A 19060-nucleotide genomic window follows, 5' to 3' on the forward strand; every position below is an offset into this window, starting at 1 on the left:
TCTCTGAAATAGCAACACATGAAGTTAAAAGCCATATTAATTTTCATTTGCTTTTAAGAAACGTCAGCTTTTCTGTCAAAATACCTACCTTTAGTTTGCTGAGGATTTTTTTTTTTTTAAATCACGCAACCCTGGATGATCTACTTTTTCTAATGCCTGCTCTTTTCTATCCCCAAGACATTGCATGTTCCCTTTTTCCTCCTTCCTTTCCACCCACCGTGAGTAGAGTGTTTGTTTAAACTAACTCCAGGCTGTGTCCTGAGATAGTGGGAGAACTCCAGCCTTCCTCCGGCTCGCATTCACCGAGCCGTATTTCAGTGTGGAAGAAGCCGCTTAGGATGGCGCAGGCAGGCACAGACCTTTGCCGGGGCAGAGGCAGTCGGGGTTTTTTTTTTTCATCCTTTAATTGCGCAATTCCCTCACCACCTCTTCACAAGCAAACGGAGAGAAGGCGGCTTCAATTCATCCTCAGGACAGCCTGAAAAACCCCAGAGAGCAGGAAGAACCTCCCAGACCAGCAGCCCTACAGCCCCCTAACGCAATCCCGCCTGAAACTTTGATCCTCACGGGCAGGGACCGCTATATTTAAAGCAGTTTCACATCTTGTATTTTAGGTTGAAATTTAGGTTCTTGTGCACAAAATGCAGCCGTGTGTAACATACAGAAGGATCTTAAATCTATAAGGTAATGGAAAGGATCCGTAAGGGGCGATGCGTGAGGGCAGGGTGTATGTTCAATGACGCGCGCCTGTGCCTGTTCCCGCGGGGGTGCGGTGCCACAGGAACGGGGCTGCACCGCCCCTGCTGCCCCGGGAGGCCCCGGCGGGCCGCCGGCCGGGCCGGGCCCCGCTGCCCCGCGGGGAGGGCGGGGACGGGCAGCGGCTGCCTGCGGCGGCCGCGCTCCGCGGGCAAGGGCCGGGCCGGGCCGGGCCGCTGCGGCCGCTTCGCCCCGGCGGGAAGGGAAGGGGAGGGGAGCGGACGGGGAGGGGAGAGCGCGGCGCGGCGCGGCCCGGCCCGGCCTGGCCCGCTCTGGCCTGGCCCGGCCCTGCCTCGGGCGGGCGGGGCGGGGGCGCAGGCCGTGCCTGGCACCTGCGCGGCGGGCGGGGCAGAGCCCGGGGCGGTGCTGGGCGCTGGGCGCGGCCCGGCCCGGCCCGGCCCTCGGCGGCTTAGCCCCGGCGCTGGGGAGGCGGCGGCGGCGGCGCAACAGGTTATCGGCGCGGAAGGGAGCGGCGCCCGGCTGCGCCCATGGCCGGCCTCGGTCCCGCCGCCGAGCATGGCTACATCCGCACCGTGCTGGGCCAGCAGATCCTGGGGGAGCTGGACAGCTCCAGCCTGGCGCTGCCCTCCGAGGCCAGGCTCAAGCTCTCGGGCGGCCGGGCCGGGGAGGAGAAGACGCTGCGGATCCACCGGCAGGTCCAGCAGACGCTGGCCAGGAGGAGCCGGGGCTCGCTGCACAACGGTGAGTGCCCGCCCCGGCCCCGGCCCCGGCCCCTCGGTGCTGTCTGGCGGCGGCGGCGGTGGTTTCGGCGGCGGGAGCACGGGAAGGGGCTCCGGGGCGGCGGCCCCGGGGTGAGACCCGAGCGGGCCCCGGGCGGCCGCAGCCGTCTGCGCCGCTTCCCCGGCCCTGGGAGCTGCGGGCGGCTCGGGGCAGCCGCGGTACCGGGCATTGGCCTTTACCGCGTTTGACAGAAAATCGTGGCTCTGTCGCGACTACTCTTTCTTCTTTTCCCACCCAAGTGAGTCAGAAGGTTCTCCCTCCCAGCCGCCCTAACTTGGGTGAGCGGCGCGGGCTGCTCTCGGTTCACCGCTGCCCGAGGGAAGAACCGCGCCGAAATTCTCCTAATCCAGCAACCGCATACCGTGCTTATTTTAATACCTTTAGTTTTACCCGCTGGCCCTATTTGCGAAGTCAAATAGGAAGAAACATAGGAAATGTCTTTTCTCGTTTCACCTGGAAATAAAACCAAAAAAACATTAACTAAAAGGAGGTTTGGAGAAGTAAGCCTAGGAAAGGCGTGAATGGGAAACATGGAACGATAACACTACCTAGACCTGTATTTACCTTGTTCTTTGACGTACACAACACAAATTGAAAACAATCAATCCTTGCTTCTACGAGACACTGAGGTGCTGGAGCGTGTCCAGAGAAGGGCAACAAAGCTGGTGAAGGGTCTGGAGCACAGGCCTTATGAGGAGCGGCTGAGGGAACTGGGGTTGTTTAGCCTGGAGAAGAGGAGGCTGAGGGGAGACCTTATCGCACTCTACAACTACCTGAAAGGAGGTAGTAGTGAGGTGGGTGTTGGTCTCTTCTCCCAAGTAGTTAGCAACAGGACGAGAGGAAATGGGCTCAAGCTGCGCCAGGGGAGGTTTACATTGGATATTAGGAAAAATTTCTTCACGGCAAGGGTGGTCAAGCATTGGAACAGGCTGCCCAGAGAGGTGGTGGAGTCACCATCCCTGGAAGTGTTCAAAAAATCGGTAGACGTGGCACTTTGGGACATGGTTTAGTCTACCCTTAACTGGTTTAATTGATTTAGTGTGGACTTCGTAATGTTAGGTTAATGGTTGGACTGGATGATCTTAAAGGTCTTTTCCAACCTAAACAATTCTATGATTCTGTGATCTTATAGCCAGAAGGCCACATCTGTCAGTAAGGTCTGCAGAGTCGTGCCTTTTGCGCCAACCAGGGTCCGTCTGCAGCAGCAGCCACCCACAGGGTGACTTTGCCAGGTGCTGAGGGTTAAAGGCATGCTGCTCGAGGGGTTTAGTCTTAACTATTAATGGCAAAGAGATGTGTTGTTTTCAAGTAAACTGAAAAAAAAAAAAAAAAAAAGCAATGCTTACCATGAAAACAGAAATCCTGTTTTTAAATGGTCATTAAAGAAGCTGTCACCTTGCATTTGCAAAAAGCTGTGAGCCAAAGGTCTTTAAATTTATAACTATACTTTACCAATCTATCTTGTCAGGCAGAGGAATGTTTCCTTGTACTTCATCTGGCTTCTATCTAAAAAATGCCTCATGGTGAAAAATGCATACAATGTAGACACGGACATACCCTGCTCAGAAAAATCAGGTACACACATCACATAGACAGGTACACACAGCTGTGCAATGTGCAGCTACACAGGCAAGTCCTTAGCTTGGCTGCTCTCATTTAAATAAGGTTTCTAAACACTTAATTTCTTTTTCTGTCAACAGAGAGCCTGGGAAAAGCTTTTTAAGCCATCATTAATAAATGATATGGTGTCATGAACCTGAGATATGTCTTTAATCAGTGCGTAAAACACTGAAGACAAAGTTCACATCCTCCTAACTCATCTTAACTTCTCTCAAATACATTAACAGGCCTGATGGATTTGGGGATAGTTGTCTTGGTTTGCTTTGTTTTTCTAAAGGTCAAGTATTAGAGCCCTTTGCCTTTCTGAGATGCCAAAACTGTCAAGCTTCAGGATCAGAAGTGGCAAATGACATGTCTGTTACCTGTATTGTTCATGCATAAAATGAACTTTTCTTCTTTCAAATGTATTCTTGTGCCCAACTCGCCATATACTTTTTAGTCCCATTGCAAAACTCAGAAAAAATAAACAGAACTGGAATGTATTTCATGTATTTATACATACATAAATATATATAATATAGATGTATATGTATATCTATCCATCTGTATCTTAAATATATATAATGTGAATCAAATGCCTATCGTGCATTTAAAATGTTGACTTTCCTGAAAAATACACATATATATGCATGTGTATCCCAATGTGCTTTCTCTATAGACTTGCTCAAAATTTGACTATGCTTTGAGAAACGTTTGAATTCTTATATGTAGGGTACTTTTTAAGTATGCACTTTTACATGCAAAAATCTCACTTTCTCTGAATTATAACAGTTGTCTACATACATTCACCAAGGGTCCCATATTGTTTGCAGTTGCAGGGGAAACAATACAAAGATTTAGAAGGAGCAGGAGCAGGCCCCTGTGATATAACTGTCCTATCTGTAGGAGTATTTCAGACTCTGTTCAGCAAGGTACTTAGCATGTACCTAACCAGAGTATTCACACAGATGCCTAAAATTAGCCAAGCACATAACCAGTGGGTATGACAAATCAGTGGTAGTAAAGGTCTTACCCAGTGTCATTGGTGCACACCTATTTTCCACTGGAACTGGTAGCTTTGAAGCTGCAAAAAGTCCTCTGTTAGGCAACATAATTTCTCCTTAAAGTTTCAAATTAAAGGTGTTTGCTTAGCCTTCAGCATTATCTTTAAACGGAAAAACATCTTTTTGCCTCCTATCCCCATATTTATGCCTTTTCCCCCTGTTTCGGAGGGTGTATTTCTTTTTTACAACAGAAATTCAGGTCATCCTCAAATTTGAGGATTCCACCAGCTGGCAGACCATTGAAGTCACATACTACCCCAATGCCTTTCAAGACTTTGTCAAACATTGTTAATATTTTTTGAAGCAGTAGTTTAACAACAGCTGCAACTTTTCCAGTTCATCAGTTGCTGAACCTTTTTAAATTAAAGATTACGCTGCCCTGAAAAATTTTGAACAACTAAAGCAGCCATATCAAATTTCTGAATGCTGTTTAAAGGTGGAAATGGATAGTTCAGCCTGATCAGAGAAAAATGGCATTCAGAATCCTATACCTGTATGACTGGTGTTTTTCAGCTCTCATATGGTACAATGGTATTGATTCTTTTCTGTACACTTTAGGAGTCTATTAAGCTTCATTCTGTTTATGAGTCAACTTGCCTCTGATCTTGTTCCATTTGGATTTTGATTGGCTTTTGAAATTAATTTGTGGTATTTCTGTTTCTTTAGTATAATCTGTGGACTAAGGTCTACTTTCCTGTACATCCTTCTCAGTTTCATTGTAAAAAATGAGAGGAGAACTGAGTAATATATCATACAAAACCAAATGTCCTGATGAACTGCTGTCTGTGTAGCAATTCTTTCTTTAACACAGGGTTTTATAAACATAGTGTGTTTATAAAAAACAGAATTAAAACTTAGGTGATTTCCAAATCAACAGCATCAGTTATAAGACGCTTACTATCAGAGCCTTATTTATTCTTCACATTTCTTCATTTCTAAAATTCTTAGTAGTATTTTTTGTTACACTTGCTTTTAGGGGCTTGGGGGGGCGGTTCTATCCTCAGCCTTCTATTTTGCAGAATTCTGACCACGTTAACTGCTTCATAGTGATTTTCTGTTTATATCTTTTTGGGAAAAGAAAGTAGAAAAAATTCCTTGTTGGTGACTTCCACTTTTTGTTGGTTTCATTAAATTCCTTCCCTCTGCTTCCTGAGCCAGAAGAAATCTTTTTCTTAAATTTGACCACTTGTGTAAATGTACTGACCAGCATAAAGTGAAAAATGTTAGAAAAAGTCCTTCGGGACCAGGCATGTACTGGCAGAGTAATGAAGGAGCATGATCAGAAAGAAGGCTTTTTGATCTCTGGATGAAGAGATTCAGTGAAGTTTTTGATATGCCATTCTTAAATGTCACCATCTCAGTCCCTCCTGAGTGGTGGAATATACGAAAGGATTAAAAGATGACAGTCCAGGAACACTTAGGAGTCTCTATTGAGGATATAATCGCCCACCTGCGCTGAGTAAGAGTGGACAATGGATACTCAACAGGTGGGCACTCAGGATGCATGAAAATATTGCAGTCTTTAATAGACTTCTGTGTACAGGGTACAGCTACATTGATCCTGCAGGGGCGGGGGGGGTTTAAAGCCAAAATTTGGCTTTCGTGGTAAACCATTCAAATACAAAAGTGCCGAAAAAGACTCACAACCAAGAGTTAACACTGTACGTGATTTAAGGGGAATTTGATACACCTAACTCCTTAATGGAGGATAATTGTCTCTTTCATATATCGTATATCTTAGAAACGCCTCTTGTCATTGTTGTTTTTGAAAGTCAGGCAAACAGGAGATTGATCTGCCTGCAGCCATAGGCAGTGATTGCTGGGGAGGAACTTCCAGGGCCTTTGGAGATGTTGGACCTGTCACGTCCAGGGGAACAAAGGGGCCTCAAGAAAAGCCTCTGTGAAGACAGATGGGATTTTTGCTCAGTCATCTGTACAGTCTCCCTCCTGATAGTGTAATTATTTTTTCAGGTCTCAAAATTTTGTCATAACTGTTGTGGTATCAGGTGATTTTTGAACAGCTTTTATTTTAGGCGTGGAGAAGAGTGAAGGGGCTTAGTGTTGCTCCTCCACTGACCACATCCAAAGCGTTCCTGAGCTGCTTTAGTTCATAGTGACAGAGGAGAGGGGAGACTGTGATAAACGGTTCCACTCAATTGCCCACACATGGGTGTCTGCTGCTGTCTGAGATGCCTGAGTTTTCTAAAATATCCTCATGGGTTGACAGACATGATGCAGGGCCTGTAGGAAACCCATCCTTTTCTTGACTGGCTGCTGGAAATCAAGTGTGGTATCCTATGGCCTCTCGAATAGCATTTGTCCCCTCGGATGAATAACTGAATCATGTGCATATTTTCTGAAGAGAGAGTTTTTGTGAGACTTAAAACACTAAGTCTCACAGTTAGAAAATATTAATCCTAACACTAAATGAACCTATAATATAATCTTTTTTTTAAAAAAAAAAAACATTCATGTCTTTTATTTCCTTTATTTTTTTTTTTAAACCAGTGCACTGAGCGTATAAGGACTGCCTAATGATTTCTGAATGTATGTAATACTGAGCAAATCTGAGAGGTGGGAAAGACATGTAGGTTTTTGTAGTATGGTGGAAATAAGCTGAAGGAAGCCTCACAGGCAGAGGCAAGTTTTGATCAGATCACCTATGCTGCATCTCATAACTAATGGAAAGACAGCATTTCAGTTACCACTTTTTCCTTTAACACATTGGCTTTTGGCACAAGTAAACAGCACACAGTAAAAATACATACATTTTATGTCTACCTAATAACTCCACAGGTAAAACGCTGGCAAAATAATTCACTGATGTGGTAAAAGCAAGCAAGAGATACTGTAAATGCAAAATGAAATTCCATAAGCTAACATATACTGTGTTTATCTCTGAAAGAGAAAAATGTTTACGGATGGATAGGTTCACGGGGAGACTGAAGATTAAAAAAAGAGGACTACTTGAAGATAACTAAGTGTTACAATATCTGATTGACTGTATTTTGCTTTTGCAGAGAGGTGACTGTTAGATATGTAGTTTATCCTCAACTAGTTTATGGACAGCCATGTTATTTTTAATTTAACCTCATATTTCAAAATTTATTTAGCAAAGACAGGGGGTTTAGAGTTACCTAAAACATGCACAAATTACTTGCTCAAAGGATCTTTATGCCCTAAGCAGATAAATAACCGAGAGTAATTTCTCACTAGGTAAACTGGAGAAAAATCATTAACTGTAAAGAAAGAGAAACATATATGTATTTGTATTTAAAGACTTATTATATGAAAGTAATATGCAGCAATGAATAAAATGAATCTTTAAAAACCAGGCACAGGCAATAGGCTAAGATGGAGTCTTATTGGGCACCTGAAGTAGTACATTGATATGGGAATTATAATCACACAAATGAGAGATTTACATTAATTTGTGGATTTTGGATGTCAGTGTACATTGGCAGGAATTTTTTGCGGTATAAAACAACAGTTTCCTCTTGCTGCTTTCTCGTGTACTTGAGTAACCCTTGGGCTATGGTAACCTTGTAATGTCACGAATGAATTATTACAATCCAAATCATGAGTTTGACCAAGCTGCATCATTCCACTCTCATGACGCAAAGTTAACGTGAATGTGTCTTAACAAATCACCTAATACATGTTTAAATCTGTCTCACATGGCCAAAATGAAAGAATTGGAAAGTATGATTAAATAAGCAAAATAATGGCAAAGTATGATTGAATTAGGCCTCAAGTTATTGCTATCTGCTATTATATTATATTGTATTATGCTATATTATATTATACACAAATTTGGACTTATCCAGGTAGCTAAGTGCTAGTGAGAATCATTCATAAATTATTCTTGTTACATGAGTCTCTTGTTTATTTTCATCCTTGCTGAGCCCTTTACTAACTACGGATGCTAAGGATCAAAGATACCGGTGTACTGAAGTTCCTAGGGATACCCATGTGCACCTGATGAAGCCCAGAGCCTAACTGCATGAACTAGGTTCTTCAAAAATCCCAGCAGGCACTTGCCTGCATGTTTTTGGCACCTGAATTCCCATGGGCATATGACTCCTACTATTTTTACAAGTGGAGACTTCATCAGTTTGACCAAGTTAATGATTGATTCTTTAGATTTCTTTTCTGTAGTATCTCAGGTAATACCTGCTATTTTGAAAATTCGTGGCCAATTAAACTTCTTTATTGATCACTGTTATCTGTTCAGCCTAAACTTCTGCAGCACACGCTGGCCCCATTTATGACAGATTTGAGGTGTATCTTGCTTTCAACTTCTGTTTCACCTCTTTAAACCTGTCTGGGTTATAACCTGTGTTATTTCTATTCCTATATGCAGACTCTCATAGCAACATGGGAATCTCATGAAGAGTTTTTTCCAGCAGTACCTGTTGCTTTAAAAAAAATCATTAATAGAAACACTTTTTCTTTGAAAATGCATTGTATCAGTGAAAGAGAAACAGTTTTGGTTCGTTGGTTGGTTTGTTTTTAACTAAAAGACCAATGCAGTTTTAATGAAAGAAATAATCACAATGCACTGTTCTATTTTCAAAGCTGGGTCATGGAAAGAGAGAATTAGAGCAGATACAATATGGATCTTCTACATTATTTGTAGGATTAGTGAACCTTTCAGGTGCAGATTTGAAGTGTTGTTAAACAACCCTACTTTACAGCATCATATGCCACATGCGTCTATAAGCCATGGAATTTGTTCGTGGATTCTTCGTGCTCTTTGGGTGAAGCACCGAGAAGATTAGTGAAGCGTTACTTACTCCAATATATTGTCATTAAACTAGCACCTAAGGAAGAAGAAGCATCAGCAGTTGAGGTAGACAACTACAAAATAAACAGTCTATACTCAGTGTATGCTATTTATTCACAATAGTACGTTTTGAAAATTGCATCTCTAGGGTGCACAGTAACAGAGGTATAACCATCAACCCATGTTTCTCACCTACAATCTAGAGCTGCAATATTTTAATTTCTTGTGTACTGTGCATGTTATAGTCAGCCTCTAATGTAAACCATGCATATATATTCAAAGTGGTTACAGTGGAAAGTCAGTGTTTTTAGTAGCTGTTCAGTGATACCATTTCTCAGTACTTAATAATCTGTCGTTATTTGGGATATTTAAAATATTAGCTTGCTATGTTAAAACATTTTTCATTAAATAGCTACATGAAAAACAAGACTTCTAAAAGTTAAAAATATGTCTTAACTAAAGTAAATAGGAAACTGAAAAAATGGCTTCTGTCCTCAGAAAGCTTTGCTTAGCCATGTTTTGAATGTGATACACTGAATGCAAACCTCTTTCCATCATTTACCTGTCTGATTTTCAGCTTATATATATTAATGGCAGTGCAGACTGGGACATTTCCCTAGTACTGTAAATCATCCTTTATAACAATATCATGTTTTGTTACAAACTTGCTAACCTGTCTTTGGTTACAGGCAGTTTGCACCGTGCATCCAGTGTTCCAGAGCGTGTCTATAGCATGGGGATTACTGAAAATGATTTTGCACCAAGAACTCCCTATGGTTTCTCATATTATCAGTCAAACCAGGTGAGGAAAAGAAGACAACGAATAGAAATAAATATAATATCACATGCATAGTTTATCCATTTTGTTACCACAAATAATAGCATGTAGAAGGAGTTTCAAGGTTTGCTTGCGTGCTTGTTTGCTTTTTAAAGCCTGATTTCTTGAAAAGCGGGTTTTTACAACTGAGATTTGTTAACGTTTTTCCCCCTTCTGGTGACTTCTGAGCCCAATGGCTAAATTCAAGTCAGTCGTACAGCCAGGCTTTCTGCAATCTGTTGGGTTTGTGACAATTGGCATCAGGGTAGAAAATGAAAAACCGTATTAACACTCCACTAAGGCAAAGGCTGTGACAAGTCAGATCCTTATCTGTCCCACCAGGCGGCAGGTCAGTCAGCACATCCGTAGCTCAAAGCGTCCGGAGGCTGTGCTGCCACTCACCCAGCCGAACCGTTGGAGGTTGCTAAAGGAAGTCCAGCGATCCCCACAGGGTAACAAATGACATGGGTAGGAGCTGGGAATGTGGTGGAAGAGGTTAGGGAATTAAGCATTCAAAACCACAGGAAAACAGATTGCTTTAGTTTCACGATGACAGGTAGAGTGTTCCTTATTTAAAATAATCCTGTTGTAACCTGTTTTAGCATTACAAGAATTTCATCAGTACAGTCCTTGCAGTATAATGGTGTTTTTAAACTGTCTATTCATAAATTCACTTGTTATTTTGACGAACTTTTCTTGGGTTCATGGCCTGAGTGCTAAGATAAATAATTGGTTTTCTACAGGGTTTGTGACACAGCTCGTAACTGGTATGAACCTATTTGATGGAGCAACCATATGGCTTGGAAATCAACACATAGCTCAATAGCAATGCTGCTGCATGATCAACATTAGTAAACTGAAACCAGTTCAGCTTGGGAACAGAAATAGTTATTTAATAAATAGCTGTATACGTAGGGGCCAATTCTTTCTTAATTTTAGATTACTCAAGAATAGCGTATTCTCATTAACGGAAATAGCTTCTGGGCAGTTAGTGAAGCAGCTCTGGCTCTGTATGGGTAGAGTTAGAACCATTTACTTAAATACGTTTCCTTCTCTGTCCTCCTATCCTCTGTTCTCACCTATCATCCAGTCCATAATGTTTGATGTGAATCTCTTCTTTCTAGAAGAGAGGCAACAAGAGGAAAACTGGAGGTGACATAGGAACCACAAGAAAATACTACAGTTTTCCATGCAGGGGAAAAAAAAAAAGAAATTAAAAAAAAAAGAAATTAAAAAAAAGAAATTAAAAAAAAGAAATTAAAAAAAAGAAACTATTTGTCCTGTGTGAAAGCCAGAAAAAGCCACAAGGTTTAGTATTTCACAAAAGCATTAATTTCCTTATCCCCAAACAAAAGATAGCTTCTGTAGAATAAACAGATATAGCCAATGATCCTTGCCTCAGCCTACTAGATTCAGGAAGCTTTACTCCTTTTGTGAGTTGATTATCACCCTCAGTAACTCCACAACAGTGAAATTAAGGGATTTCAGTCTGGCCACTCTCTGCTAAGTGCTGTGCCTTCAATTAATAACGTGTGTAACTTCTCAGTTTACCTTAAAAAGTGCCTTTAATATTACAAAACTTTAATACAACATGGAAATAGAATATATAGGGCTTTGATTTATGGCTGGATGACACTATGCTTACTGATGTAAAAAAAAAATTGGGCCATGACTCCTTTATTTCAAGGCCAGGTAGTCTCCCAAGTTGATTTAGTTCTGGAAGGTCTTGAATAGAGTGTGACGTCTAATATGGAGCATACAAAAAAGGTAGAAAAATTGGAGAGGCCCCAAATGCCACCTAAACAGTAAGAATCTTGAAGACACATCCTACAAAGAAAGGTTGCAGGAAGTGGGTTTGTTGAGTTTAGAAAAGAGAAGCTTATAAAACAAGATGATGATCCATTACTGTCCATGCCCATTAGGGACAGGAAAAGAAAAATCATCCTAAATTGCAACTGTAAAATTAGGGAAACCACTGAGATGGTGAAATGGTCATTTTGATTTCCTTGGATTGTTATATAATCTTCATTTCTAAGAGGTTAGACAAATAGGGAAGGGACTGGCTCATTTTTACTAGACCCTACCACAAAGTGAACAGGAGGGCTAAATTAATCAGGTTAATAGCAATATGCAGACACTTTCATATAATATTTTAATATCTGACTGATTAATTTTCTTCTGTCTATTGGACAGCCTTGAATTTAATTTTATTAGCAGATGTGGGTGTTAATCCCCAAGGAGTTTCAGACTGAAACTAAAGTCTCCATGAATAAGCAAACTGTTTGCTACCAGGCATAATTGACTTATGCACCTATTTTGAGTTAATGACAGAAGACGAGATGCTTACTTTCTCTCCTAATGTTCAGACCGTACTTCTTCCTGCCTTCGTTAGGCAGATACAAAGAAGTGTTGCAGAATCCCATTTAATACACAATTTCGGTGATGTTCACATTTTGTTTTCTGATTCTGATAGCAGACCTTAGAATTTTTATCTTTACTTTTTTGGTTTGGTTTCTTTGCTGTTAATCCTAAATGCTGCGATCTTACTGTGACTCCTGTTCTTTTATGCACCCTTGAACAGGTGGCCTCACCATCCTCTTACACAAATGGCTGGGGGACAAGGATTACTTACAAGACAATGGAAGAGAGAGCTCAAAGACAGCCTCTGAAGAGACTAGAGGTTTCACCCCAACGAGGTCCTGAAAGATTGTCATATGTGTCCAATGATTTCCACTATGACAGAGGGATTTCAACTGGATTCTCCATGAGGCATGGAGATAGCAGGAGATCCGGTGGGACTGACCCACCAAGATATGCTCGGTCTGAGATTGTAGGTTACACTCTTCGTGATTCGGTGAACAGGGGACACTCTTTTAAGAAACACTCCCACATGGGGGCTATTAATGATACCGTCCTTGATGGTGTCTACTCCAGCCCCACTGCACCTCTGTACCATCAAGCAGGCAACAGTCGCAGTATGACCAACCTTTTGGAGAAAGAGAACTACCTGACCTCGGGCAGTACAGTGGGACAAGCGAGATCATCAATTGCTTCCCATTTGGGGTCTCAAAACAGGCAATCTCTAAGGTCCAGCTGGTACCAAACTACCTTCAGAAGCACACAGACCAGGAGGGAAGCTTCCCAGCCAGCTTCAATAGCCAGTGTCGCTGCAGAAATAGATGGGAAGAGGATGCCATTGACAGCTGCTATGGCAGCAGCAGGGAGAAATGGTTTCCTGCAGAGTGAACAAGTCACCATCAATGGATCTCAGCTGGGGTAAGTACAATGCAGGACCTGCTTTGGTTCTGGGGTGTCACAGCTGAAAGGAACCTGTTTGTTTAAAAAGAGAAAGTAAACTGACAGCTTATGGTTGAGCAGCAACACAATGTACAGAACATCAGTGCAGAGGATGCAGAAAGTAGGTTTGCTCTTCAAAGTCCACTTCCAGTGCAACAGAGGAAAGGGAGAAAAAACGTATGTGTATGTACATACTTCAGGGTCCACACCTCCTGCTGACGTTTGGGACCCCCTTTTGCCAAGAGTTAATCAATTTTGTAAGGAGACATGAAGTAGTCACTGAGTAATTTACAACCTAAGGCACAATACACAGTAATGCATTGGCAAATTTTGTGCTGATAAGAGACCGGGTGATTTCAGCACTGGTTTTCACAAGATCGGTCAGAAGTCTACCAGTGAAGCAGCTTTTGGCAGATTGACAATTTCCAGTTAAAAATCCTTCATGGTTTCAAGGAAACTTTTTGGTTTTGATAAACTTCAGTTAAAACAGAGGCAGAAATTTCTCTTAGCTCTGTAGCACCATCCATCCCTATAACAAATATAAGCCACTCTTGATCTCAGGACCCCAGAGCTTCTCACTACCGTGAGATCCTACATGCTCTGAGGACACTATCTTAATTTGAAGTCCTGTTAGCTCCATAGCAGAAATTCCCAAAGCTGCACCCAGACTTCAGAAAAATTGTTTAAAATCTTAGAAGAATTATTCTTTTTTTCAAAATCACTTTTTTTTCCCCCTGAAATTCCCTTCCAGAGAGAATTTCAGAATGTCTAAAATCAGTTATTTTCAAAAGAGAAAATTTATCAGTTCTGAAATTCCCTTCAGGAGTGAGTATTTTTTTAATTTTAGAATCATTCTGATTGTTTCCAGAGCTCTTAAGGTTCAATGCAGAACAAACCACTTGGTAAACAGGAGGTTGTTACTTACATTGTTTACTGTGGTTTCTGTTGTTTCATAATCCAAATAGGATCCCAACGTTTCTTACGTAAGTTAATCATGGTGTAATTTACAACAGTGTTATTAAGAAATGTCTCTTTTTCCATAACTGTGTAGCTGTTAAGTTCATTTTTCCAAAAGCCATCTTTCTTCTTTTCTAAATTTGCTACTGTGTGAGATGAGGCATCATCTGATATCACTGCTACGTACAGATCAGGTATTTTCTGTCATCAACTACATGTTGTGTTACAACTAGATTTACAAACATATATGGTCTTGTGCCCATATCTGATCTGGACCGAAATGTTTACCTCTGGGTGATGCAGGAATTAAGAGATCTGGTATTAATGATGTGACTTTTAAGTATTCAGTTTTTACAGCAAGTAAGTCCAGAAAAAACAGCCGAGAGCTCACAACAGCTAAAGAATTGGGAGTAGTAACGTTGAAAATAGATGCCTGGGAGGACTTTGTTTCTCAGTAAGACAATTTACAAACAAGCATATATCCCACTGACTTAATAAACTACTTAACTTTAAACATATTCTTGAGTACATTTCTGGGCCACAACCAGCAGTTTTGATAATTTTGTGTAGGAGCAATTTTTGTTCTTCTGTTGCAGGTGCAGACACTGCTCGTGCATTGTCTGCTTGCACAAATATCAGCCAGTGTTTTTCATAACTGCAGATGTAAACATCTATCTTCAGTCATTGTGCAGGTGGCTTGCTTGAGACCATGCTGAACTTAGGTGGAAGATTTGTGACCTAATGGAAATCTTTTTGGCAGCATAATTCCTTAAGTGCCAGTTTTTAAGTTCAGCTTTTGCTGGAAATTATAGAGGAAAACAATTGGAAGTGCTGTGAAAGCCTCTAAAGTTCCTTTTGCAGATGTTTACAGATTCATTTTTCTCAGTACTTCTATTTAATTTACTTGTCCATACCTTGTTTAGATTTTCAAATATCCTAGGTTCTACTTCAGTTTCATAGCTACTTTTTTGGGGGAATGAGGGACTCTTCTACTATTTATTCTAACTATTCTAGTTCAAAAAAGTCTCTGTAAAATATAATAGCTTGTATTAGTGAAGAGGCTGGTGAAAAGCAGCATTTAAGATACAATTCCACAAGAGATTTATACCACTAGATTCTTAAATGATGAGGAAGAAACTATAGCCATTTTAGCTGACTGAAGTCAGTATTTGTTACATATGCTTACGTAATAACATGTGTATGGCATCCCGCATACATTATTACCATTTTCAGACATCTAAAATACCTATTTAATAACTTCCCTTGTTACTGAAAGTTATTAAACAGGAAGGGCTTGATGCAGAAGTCCTGTTTTGGTTGTAGTACATTCTGGTTCATCCACATCTAGCTATTGCACAGTTTAATGTAGAATTAAGTATTTAAAACATAATAGACAACATTTTGCTTTGGGGTATACACTGCTGTCAAATCAGAGATATTTCACTGAAGTCCATCATTCTACCAGCAGTACAATAATTTCTTCTGCCAAGACTTCTCAGTTTAAGAAGTTAGTAGAGACTTTCACATTTCTTGTCATTTCCCATTCTCTTTCATTTTAAGGTTGCATTATCTGATATATTGCTCCCTTACCTGTTGCTCCTTTAATAATGGAAGGTGGAAAAAAAGATAAACCTGTTTTCTGAGTAATTTTATTTTTCCAGAAATTTGTACTTTTTTATGCAAATCACAATTTAGGTCTTTCCAAGGTTAACTAAGAGGATGTAAAATGGTTGTGTAAGGTTAAAGAGAAGTAGTGGACTAGCTGTGTATCGTATTGGAAATGTATATAAAAGCATTTTCAAACTTTCTGTAGAAGAATTAGCTCATGCTATGAAATCAAAGTAGAAAAATCAGAGCATAGAAATGCTATCACTGTATCTTCTGGTGAAGTGAAGCATCCTCATATCAAGGGCTTAGGAAAGAGAGAGCTTCAACCTGAAGCTAGCTGAGAAACAGCTGCTTACAGAATCTGACCTCTAAATGTGCTGAGAGCTGTCACAAAATGATTTGACAACACAGTGTATATCTCAAAAATGTTATATTCTGACAATTAAGGTGAAGTCAGAACCTGTTCAATCATTGTTCTGTTTAACAACCGTTCCCTGAATGTCCATTTGTTTGTTGTCATTACACATGCTAATCAGCCACGTGGCTATTAAGTTTGCCTGTAAATGTTTTGAGGGTAGGATGGGATCAAATTCTATTTTGACAAAAGTTAGGGTGCTGCAACTTTATGAATACCATTGAGGGTCACAGATTGTATTGCATCCTCTATTACTGTCAGATAAAATGTTAGTGAGTGTTCTTTTTATCCAATGAGGAGCAATCCTAGTATGGCAGTACACAACAGGAGAGAAATATTTTGGCTGCTGCACATGAAGGAGTATCAGCCATGAAGGGATAACTCTAGTGAATGGTGGGCTGCTGTCAGCCTCGATGCAGATCTACACACCCAGCACTTAGAAGTTTGGTCTCTGGCTGTATATGAATTTATCTCAGCCTGGCAGTGACTGCTGATGGATCTTTACTACTCTGGGACATCCTTGGCATCCTGAGGCTGAGTTCCCACATAGATTCTCTGGTGTCCCATGAGGGATCAGCTCATGCAGCAATCTTGACCTTGGACAGTGCATGGATAGAGTCCTTCTCTGCTGTTAGTCACTGAAATGATTCACAATTTAATACATAGGAGATGTCTGCCACTCTGTAGAAGGCAACTGAATTTGGTCAGAAGGCTCCAAAGTTATTGCACTGACTAAAAGGCAAGTAGGCATGCTCACAGGCGCACATATGTAACATGGTCACAAAACCTGTGTTGAGGTTAAAAAACCTGACTAAAACCCAAGCTTGAAAACCCTGTTTTTCTGTTCCACTTAGAAGAGAGTAGGAAGAAGAAATATGATCTGGGTTTTTTCCATTACTCATTGTTCAAGATCTTTAAGGAGGTTTCTGATCAGTACATCCAACTTGCAACTTGGAGTAACTTAGTAGCTACTTTGTTTTAAATCCAGGCTGAAGTAAACTCTGAAAATCTGGAAGCTGTAAGCATTGCCAGACCAGAGCCCAGGGCACTAGAGATACTCACCATAGTTCTGTCTAATTTCACTTTGATTTAACCTCTCCATTGACATCCTCAACACACTGTCCCCTTCATTTTTTCTTTGTCTTGCACAAGCATGCCTCATCACCTATAGAGGGAAGACAAGAAATAACATGATTTATACCAAAGGGAAATATAAAGGCAGGTGGAAACCTGAGGGTACAGGAGTGTAATTTCATTTGCAACAGGTGCATCAAAATTGTTCTTCATTTTTTTTGCTGTCCTTGCAGCCATATTAATTGTCTTTTGCCTTAGCAACAGCAAGCAGCTGATGTTGATTTACAGTGTAGCTGGCAGGAAAAATTCTAACAAAATCCAGTTTTGTCTCAGAGCTCATGAGTTCATCATAAATATTTTGGGGGAAAGAGCCAGATTTCAATGCATTTGTAGCAAGATTCCCTGTGAGAAATCTGCCTGATTTTTGCCTGGTTTGTCTACCTTGCTCCTCTGCAGCCCATTCTGGGCAAGTCTGGACTTCCAGGCTCTTTCACTCCTGCCAGTCTATTACTGAGACAGTCTCAGAGCTGTCAAAAATTTTACTTTTAGATGCACTTACTGAGATGATTATGAAGTAAACCATTCTGATTCTGGTAGCTCTGAAGCAAGGAGTTATTGCCAATGACTACTTGTTTTACTGTGGTTCACAGACTGCTCTCTCATCCCTGTCTGGCCAGCCTGGGATCTGGTTCTACAAAATTATTTGGTTTAAAAAAAAAAGTAGAGTTCTCATGTTTTTGTCCACTTTTTTTGTTTTGGCTTGGGTTTTTTTTTGTTTTTTCCTTTTTTTTTTTTTCTCTGGGTGGAGAGTATTTGGAACAAAAAGTAAGTAAAAAGGCTGGGGAACATAACCACCTGTCCCAGAGCTGATGCATCTGATTGTGCCATGAATTGTTTTATGTTCCATTTACTGGGGAAAAAAATGGGTCTGGTGACCTCTCTTTCCAATTTTTTATATGATTGTCTAACACAATTATCATTCAAGCAAACATTCTGGAAGTTGGGAGGAAAATGGCCACACATTTTTTTAATCCTACCACAGGTGATGTACATAATCTATTTAATGAGTGGTGTTTTTATTTTGTCCCACCTGAAAAAAGGCTTTATCCATCTATTTCAAACAAGAACAACTTCTATAAGCCTGAGAAAAGCAGGTACTGAGCCCTGCATATATGTAGTCTGGGGACTGAGAAACTGAATAAAGGTATGAAAACAAATATAAAAAAGCAATCATCACATTACTGAGAAAAACATCAAGGTATCTTCATGATCAGTAAAAGACACTCTAATTTGGTTTTGGCCTTCTTTGGATTGTAGTCCTTCATCCACTGATGTTTCCATTTTGTTTTTATAGTTTGAAGCATGACTTGCTTTGTCCAGAGCCTCTCAGTTGCAACACTTCCATTTATGATTTTCTCTTCCCCCAGAATATTAGTATCCCTTAGAGCTTTTATAATATTTTCTGCTACTGGAAATGGAATAATTTTCTAAGAAAAGCTAAAGTTACCTGAAAAATGTGAAAATCATGGTATTACAAGAAGATTCACAGGCTAAATGGTGATTTTTCTGCAGTCTTGCTTCACTATATTTCCTCTGCCTGTACTTTTAAGGAGCCCAGAGGGGGAGATGACCCTTGAGCATGCAGTGAGCATACTGAAGAGTGAAAATACACAGTCAATACCTAGGATTCTTGCTGCAGTGACTTTCATACAGCATGAGTGCTTCCAGAAAGCAGATGCCAGAAGAAAAGTAAGTAATTATTTTTATGCGAGTTACAATCAGGTAGAGCAAATAACTTTCTATACTGTATGCCAACACGAAAAAAAGGCATTCCAAGAAACCTTGTAGGATACTGATGTTGAATATTTTCCCTAAAATATGCTGATGCTTTTTGCTGCGATTCTTTTTAAATCAGTGGAATGGTACTGGTCTATGCTAGCAAAAGT

General features: G+C 40.8%; 1 protein-coding gene across 1 annotated transcript in view; it reads left to right on the forward strand.

Annotated features, from left to right (window-relative positions):
* Window positions 1-1080: 1080 nt before the first annotated feature.
* Window positions 1081-19060, forward strand: part of PKP2 (plakophilin 2) — a 43328-nt gene continuing 25348 nt past the window's right edge. Inside the window, exons 1-4 of the mRNA XM_075720151.1 lie at window positions 1081-1458; window positions 9636-9748; window positions 12345-13039; window positions 18725-18863. Coding sequence (XP_075576266.1) covers window positions 1245-1458; window positions 9636-9748; window positions 12345-13039; window positions 18725-18863 — 1161 coding nt within the window. The 5' untranslated portion in view covers window positions 1081-1244. The remainder of the gene's footprint in view (window positions 1459-9635; window positions 9749-12344; window positions 13040-18724; window positions 18864-19060) is intronic.

This window comes from Pelecanus crispus, chromosome 1 (genome assembly GCF_030463565.1).
Source record: "Pelecanus crispus isolate bPelCri1 chromosome 1, bPelCri1.pri, whole genome shotgun sequence".
NCBI lineage: Eukaryota > Metazoa > Chordata > Aves > Pelecaniformes > Pelecanidae > Pelecanus > Pelecanus crispus.